This window comes from Salvelinus namaycush, chromosome 41 (assembly GCF_016432855.1).
Source record: "Salvelinus namaycush isolate Seneca chromosome 41, SaNama_1.0, whole genome shotgun sequence".
Taxonomy (NCBI): domain Eukaryota; kingdom Metazoa; phylum Chordata; class Actinopteri; order Salmoniformes; family Salmonidae; genus Salvelinus; species Salvelinus namaycush.
The window spans coordinates 7819771-7827368 of NC_052347.1; the positions used below are offsets into that span (position 1 = coordinate 7819771).

At 44.8% G+C, this 7598-nt stretch overlaps 1 protein-coding gene across 2 annotated transcripts; it reads left to right on the forward strand.

Moving 5' to 3' along the window:
• Positions 1 to 4176: 4176 nt before the first annotated feature.
• On the forward strand, positions 4177 to 5973 carry LOC120034254 (proteasome assembly chaperone 3-like). 2 transcript variants are annotated; one of them, XM_038980757.1, is made up of 3 exons: positions 4177 to 4300; positions 4741 to 4971; positions 5102 to 5973. In XM_038980757.1, the coding sequence occupies exons 2-3, from the start codon at positions 4756 to 4758 to the stop codon at positions 5252 to 5254; spliced, it is 369 nt and encodes a 122-aa protein (XP_038836685.1). In that variant the 5' UTR covers positions 4177 to 4300; positions 4741 to 4755; the 3' UTR covers positions 5255 to 5973. The 2 variants fall into 2 exon arrangements, with proteins under 2 accessions (XP_038836685.1, XP_038836684.1); XM_038980756.1 differs by having other exon boundaries at positions 4177 to 4337; positions 5102 to 5972.
• Positions 5974 to 7598: the final 1625 nt, after the last annotated feature.

The window sequence follows — 7598 nt, forward strand, 5'->3', positions numbered from 1 at the left end:
GATGCCACCTTTCCAACAAGTCAGCTCATCACATTTCTGCCTTGCTAGAGCTGCCCTTGTCAAGAACAAGCTCACAGAACTGGAGCGGGACCACTGAGTATGCGCGTAAAAATGATATGTCCTCGGTTGCAACACTGACGACCGAGTTCCAAACTGCCTCTGGAAGCAAAATCAGCACAAGAGCTGTCCGTGAAATGGGTTTCCATGGCAGAGCAGCCGCACACAAGCCTAAGATCAACATGCGCAATGCCAAGTATCTGGAATAATGAATCATGATTCATCATCTGGCAGTCTGATGGACGAATCTTGTTTTGTCGGATGGCAGGAGAACGCTACCTGCCCCAATCCATAGTGCCAAATGTAAAGTTGGATGGAGAAGGAATAATGGTCTTGGGCTGTTTTTCATGGTTCAGGCTGTGCTGCTGGATACTCCTAATATCCATCCAAGTCCGACGCATTCTGAAAACTGAATGCAAGTAGGTCTATGTCCGGCTTATTTTATGAAACATTTATAACAATGGCCACATCCCAACGGTACAAAAGATTTTGATATCAACTCAATGAATCAAATCAGACTCACCTAAATTAAAAATTCAGTTTTAGTTTCTTCTCCTTTATTTTGCAGTGAGGTAGGCCTAGGATGCGGTCCAAACACTTAAAAGACACACCCTCGTCCACTTAACCTCCCTCGCCTTAAGCTCTTGGGGGAATCCCTGTTGCCATCGTGAAGGGCGGTCCAAATTATTAGCCAAACAAGGAAGGTTGCAACGTAAGTGTCACGGCCGTCGAATGAAGAGAACCAAAGCGCAGCGTGGCGAGCGTACATATTCCTTGTAACGACTGTTGGAAGGAGAAGGAGAAGAGGACCAAGGTGCAGCGTGGTAAGTTTTTCATAATACTTTTAATAAATACGAACACTTGAACAAAACAACAAAACGACAAACGAACAGTTCTGCAAGGTGCAATACACAAAACAGAAAACAACTACCCACAAACACAGGTGGGAACAGGCTACCTAAGTATGGTTCTCAATCAGAGACAACAATTGACAGCTGCCTCTGATTGGGAACCATACCAGGCCAAACATCTAGAAATACAAAACATAGAACAAAACATAGAATGCCAACGACCCTGGACTGGGGACCCAGACAGGAGGGCGACTCTGGCAGCTCCGGACAGGAGGGCGACTCTGGTAGCTCCGGACAGGAGGGAGACTCTGGCTGCTCCGGACAGGAGGGAGACTCTGGCTGCTCCGGACAGGAGGGAGACTCTGGCTGCTCCGGACAGGAGGGAGACTCTGGCTGCTCCGAACAGGAGGGAGACTCTGGCTGCTCCGGACAGGAGGGAGACTCTGGCTGCTCCGGACAGGAGGGAGACTCTGGCTGCTCCGGACTAGAGAGCGTCGCTGGAGGCTCCGGACTAGAGGGCGAAGCTGGAGGCTCCGGACTAGAGGGTGACGCTGGAGGCTCCGGACTAGAGGGCGACGCTGGAGGCTCCGGACTAGAGGGTGTCGCCAGAGGCTCCGGACTGAAGGGCGTCGCTGGAGTGGAGAGACACACAGGAGGCTTCGTGCCATGGATAATCACTGGAGGCTTCTTGCCATGGATCATCACTGGAGGCTTCTTGCCATGGATCATCACTGGAGGCTTCTTGCCATGGATCATCACTGGAGGCTTCGTGCCATGGATCATCACTGGAGGCTTCGTGCCATGGATCATCACTGGAGGCTTCGTGCCATGGATCATCACTGGAGGCTTCGTGCCATGGATCATCACTGGAGGCTTCTTGCCATGCATCATCACTGGAGGCTTCTTGCCATGGATCATGACTGGAGTGAGGAGACGTATGGGCAGTCTTGTACGTGGAGCTGCCACAGGGCTCACCAGGCTGGGGAGACATACAGGAGGCCTGGTTCTGGCAGCAGGCACAGGACTCACCAGGCTGGGGAGACATACAGGAGGCTTTGTCCTTGGCAGAGGCACCGGATACACTGGGCCGTGTAGGCGCACTGGAGGTCTCGAGCTTAGAGCCTGCACAACCCGTCCTGGCTGGATGGTTATCTTCGCCCTGCAAATGCGGGGCGCTGGCACAGTACGCACTGGGCTATGCAGACGTACCGGAGACACTGTGCGTAGAGCCGGCGCAGGATATACTGGGCCGAGGAGGCGCACTGGAGGTCTGGAGAGCAGGGCTGGCACAACCCGTCCTGGCTGGATGCTCACCCTAGCCCGGCAGATGCGGGGAGCTGGGATGTAACACACCGGGCTGTGAATGCGCACTGGAGACACCGTGCGCTCCACCGCATAACAAGGTGCCTGACCAGGATGACGCTCGCCACGGTAAGCACGAGGAGTTGGCTCAGGTCTCCAACCTGACTCAGCCAATCTCCTCGTGTGCCCCGCTTCTCGGGCTTCCTCGCTAACCGTGTACGTCTCGCTGACTCCATTCTCCGGTATCCCTCTTCGCACTGCTCAATTGAATCCCAGACGGGCTCTGGCACTCTCCCTGGGTCGACCGACCACCTCTTTACCTCCTCCCAGGTTGTCTCATACTCCTGGCCACGCTGCTTGGTCCATTGGTGGTGGGAAGTTCTGTCACGGCCGTCTAATGAAGAGGACCAAAGCGCAGCGTGGTCAGCGTACATATTCCTTTTATTTAGAAATGACGCCGACAAAAACAATAAACAATACAAAACAACCGTGACGCTTAAGGGCTATGTGCCACAAACAAAGTTAACTTCCCACACTGAAAGGAGGGAAAAGGGCTACCTAAGTATGGTTCCCAATCAGAGACAACGATAGACAGCTGTCCCTGATTGAGAACCATACCCGGCAAAAACATAGAAATACAAAATCATAGAAAAGAAAAACATAGAATGCCCACCCCAAATCACACCCTGACCAAACCAAATAGAGACATAAAAAGGCTCTCTAAGGTCAGGGCGTGACAGTAAGCCCCTCAGACCTCGTTTTTAATTTGGCTTTGCGAGTGTACAATTATGTTCACTCCGAGTGTACAATTATGTTCACTCCGTGGCCTGAAACTCCCCATAATTCAATTTGCGACGATTGTACATCCGCTAAGAAAAGTCTGCGAAAACTTAAAAACAACCTCAATGGAGAAGTCAACATACAAGTGTAAGTAAAAACAAATGCAAATAAGTTCGAAAATGTGCAACTAGTGCACATGACAGCACAAACACGTCTTGTAAATAGTAAATATGTTTTTGTTTGGTTATCTTTTGGAAATTGTTGAAATAAAACATTTTCCTTCAGAAGTTCCAGCCAGGCAGGCTAACGTTAGTTAGCTAATTAATTTGTTAGCTATCAAACAGTAGGCATATATATTAATAATTATACATTTAATATTTGGAGACATGCACTCATTGTTGACTGTAGCGCATATAAAGCACCTACAAGCTACCGGTGGCTGAAAACACAATCATCGAGGGATGAACGAGTGACACATTTCCGGCCAAGGGTGGTCCATTTGAAAATCATTCCTTCCTCCATCCCCCTTGCCCTGCAAGTGTATACTCGTCAGACGTCATGATACGTCATCAGAAGTGTCCACTTAATTTGAGAGCTGAGGGAATAGGGTGTCTTTTAAGTGTTTGGACCACACCCTAGGCTACTTTTCCTTTCCCCACCACAAGAGGAGCATTCGAGATTACCTTCTAAACATTGTGGCAGAGTGTAGTGCGGCCTAAACCGAAAACAATATGCTATGCTGGTTTAATATAAATATGCCTACTTTAACACACAAAATTAACTATTTTTCAAACTTTCAGTGGGAAAACAGGTAAACCCAGAGTTGCACCTGCTTCTCTATAGTATTTCCCACCCTTTGAATTCAGGTAATTATCATTGTTTCCACTCCTTGTACTCTGTGTCATTTGCCAAAGAGACTGGCCTTTCAGTAATTTCAACTTTCCATATGCAGTTTGACAATGTGGAAACAGACTGATACCCAGACTAGAGTTCATACTCCGAAGATGGAATATGCCATTGCCATACCTTTAGTTTAGACACATCCAAAATCAGTTTTATCACAATCATGATTGTGTTCACAAATGTAAAAACCAATGCACACAGGCTCAATATGGTTGATCGCAGATCTGCCCTTAGAAGCGACAGGACCTGCCGCGTCATTTCATTCTTCAGTGGCAGTGCGCATGTGCGAAATTTCGAGAGGGACGCTTGAGAAACTGAAACTGCAGACGATATCTATGCTTATAATTAACACCCTTCAGTAAAGGTTAGATTGAAGTTCACGGCAAACGGATCCCAACGTGCACACGGTGTGAAATATTTCACCACTATTTAGAAAATCTATAGGTATCTGACTTTTTTTTTTACGAACAACGGTAGCTGTAGCAGAATCCTGTCGATGTTTTAGTGCGGCCTCGGCATATCCTAGGTCTGCTTGCCGATATGAAATGCCACAGCAGCGGGGCGAAACTTTGGCTCTTCAGCCTGCATTAGCTTAATAGAAGGTTATCTAACCCAAAACATGTCTGAGATTCTGGTTGTTGTAATAGAGAGCTTGGTCAAAATTGTCGAATTAAAGCTTGGTCAAAATGTTCTTGCACTTTCATTGTGCTGTGTTTTGACTTCATGCTAGCGATATGTGCTTGAGAATACTCTTTGAAAATGATGTTTATTTTGCAATAGAATAATCATGTGGCGAAATGTTTACTTTTCTCAATGTGTTGCTTACATGTCTTTTTTTTGGTTTCAGGACAGAAAGAAAACCATGTCAACTCAGCCTCTCATCAGATCAAAGCAGACCGAGAAATCAATCAATGGAATATCCACACAGGTTGTTTGCACAGAATTCAGTAACTACATATTTATAGTTCTCACACAGTATGGAAAGATTGGCTCTTTAGTATCAATCACACCTGACTCCAGATCAGGTGATATCAGCACTGCCATGTTCACCACCAAAGTATTGCTGGGAAAAGAAGAGGTAAGCAGCTAGACACCACTGGAATTGTTCTTAATATTAGCATTATATTACCGTAATTGACTACTATGAGTATGTATGTGGCTGGCTACACTGTTCCTCACACATGGTTTTGTTTTATTTCTCTCTGCAGGCTTTGACACACGTCTGTGCCAAAAACTTGGCAACATTTGTGTCACAAGAGGCAGGCAACAGGCCTGTTTTACTGGGGTTGGCACTCAAGGACAGTTCCATAGAAGCAATAAAGGCCATGAAAGATGTAATCAAAAGTTGTCAAGTCTGGTAACTACTGGTACAGGGAACGAGCAACAGAATAGCCTACCTGGAAAGACAATTTAAGAAAAGGCTTCATACACTTAACACATTTTTTCCTCAATGTTTTTCCATCCTTTAAAAATGTATTTTGTTATCTGTTGTTACTTCTAAGCATGATGTGGTAATAAATGGGAAGTTTATGCATTATAAATGCCTATGGAATTTTGGGGATTGAGTGGGAGCCAATGGCCACAAACTGATTCTGTTTGAGACAACCATCTCGATTTTAAAGCCACACTCTGAATACTGTTAGTGCACAACTAACACAAATATAAATAAAGGAGCAAATGCATCTCATTCCCATGAAATTCCCATGCAAAATAGCATTTGATTGATTGTTATGATATAAAAGTTTGGGGTCACTTAGAAATGTCCTTGTTTTTGAAAGAAGAAAAAAAGTGTCCAATAAAATTGATCAGAAATACAGTATAGACATTGTTAATGTTGTAAATTACTATTGTAGCTGGAAATGTCAGATTTATTATGGTGTACAGAGGCCTGTTATCAGCAACCATCACTCCTGTGTTCCAATGGCATGTTGTGTTAGCTAATCCAAGTTTATCCTTTTAAAAGGATAATTGATCATTAGAAAACCGTTTTGCAATTATGTTAGCACAGCTGAAAACTGTTGTGCTTATCAAACATGCAATAAAACTGACCTTTAGACTAGTTGAGTATCTGGAGCATCAGCATTTGTGGGTTTGATTACAGGCTCAAAATGGCCAGAAACAAATAACTTTCTTCTGAAACTCATCAGTCTATTCTTGTTCTGAGAAATGAAGGCTATTCCATGTGAGAAATTGCCAAGAAACTGCAGATCTGCTACAACGCTGTGTACTACTCCCTTCACAGAACAGCGCAAACTGGCTCTAACCAGAATAGAAAGAGGAGTGGGAGGTGCACAACTGAGCAAGAGGACAAGTACATTAGAGTGTCTAGTTTGAGAAACAGACACTCTAATGTGTCATTGTGGGAAGCTCAGTTAAGTATAAATTATTTTTCACAATGACAGCCAAACCCGGGCTACGCTGGGCCAATTGTGCGCCACCCTATGGGACTCCCAATCACGGCTGGATGATGCAACCTGGATTCGAACCAGCCGTGATTGTGAGTCCCATAGGGTGGCGCACAATTGGCCCAGCGTAGCCCGGGTTTGGCTGTCATTGTAAAAAATAATTTCTTCCTAACTGACGTGCCTAATTAAATAAAGATTACATTTAAAAAACACTATTTTTCTTTACAGTGCCTTTGGAAAGTATTCAGACCCCTTGACTTTCTCCACATTTTGTTAGGTTACAGCCTTATTCTAAAATGGATTAAATAAATACAAATCCTCAGCAATCTACACACAATACCCCATAATGACAAATCAAAAACAGTTTAGAAATGCAAGTGTTGCCTCTTGCACTGAGATGTGGTGCCTTAGACCCCTGTACCACTCGGGAGGCTCATTTACACTGATGTCCCCAATTCTGATATTTGCCCAATTATTGGCAAAATAACAATAATTGTTGCAAAGATCAGAATTGGGCTGACTGAACACAACCTAGCTGTAAGGAGTTCACACTGGACTTGATTCTACAATGAAGGCTAATGCAACACTAGAATAAACACTATGCACATAATAAATAAATATATAACAAAAATATCAACACAACATTCAACAATTTCAAAGATTTTACTGAGTTACAGTTCATAGAAGGAAATCAGTCAATTGAAAGAAATTCATTAGGCCCTAATCTATGGATTTCACATGACTGGGCAGGGATGCAGCCATGAGCCCACCCACTTGGGAGCCAGGCCCAGACATTAAAAATGAGTTTTTCCCCACAAAAGGCTAATGCAGACAGAAATAGTCATCAGCAACTCCCCCACCCCTCAGACGATCCTGCAGGTGAAGAAGCTGAATGTGAAGGTCCTGGGCTGGCGTGGTTACACGTGGTCTGCGGTTGTGAGCCCGGTTGGACATACTGCCAAATTCTCTAAAATGACGTTGGAGGCAGCTTATAGTAGAGAAATTAACATTCAATTCTCTGGCAACATCTCTGGTGGACATTCCTGCTGTCAACATGGCAATTGCACACTCCCTCAACTTGAGATATCTGTTGCATTGTGTTGTGTGCACATTTTAAAGAGGCCTTTGATTGTCCTCAGCACAAGGTGCACCTGTGTAATTATCATATTGTTCAATCAGCTTCTTGATTTGTCACACTTTGGCAAAGGAGGAATGCTCAATTACAGGGTTGTGCCCAAAATTTAAAAGAAATAAGCTTTTTGTGGGTAGGGAGCATTTCTGGGATTTCTTTTTTCAGCTC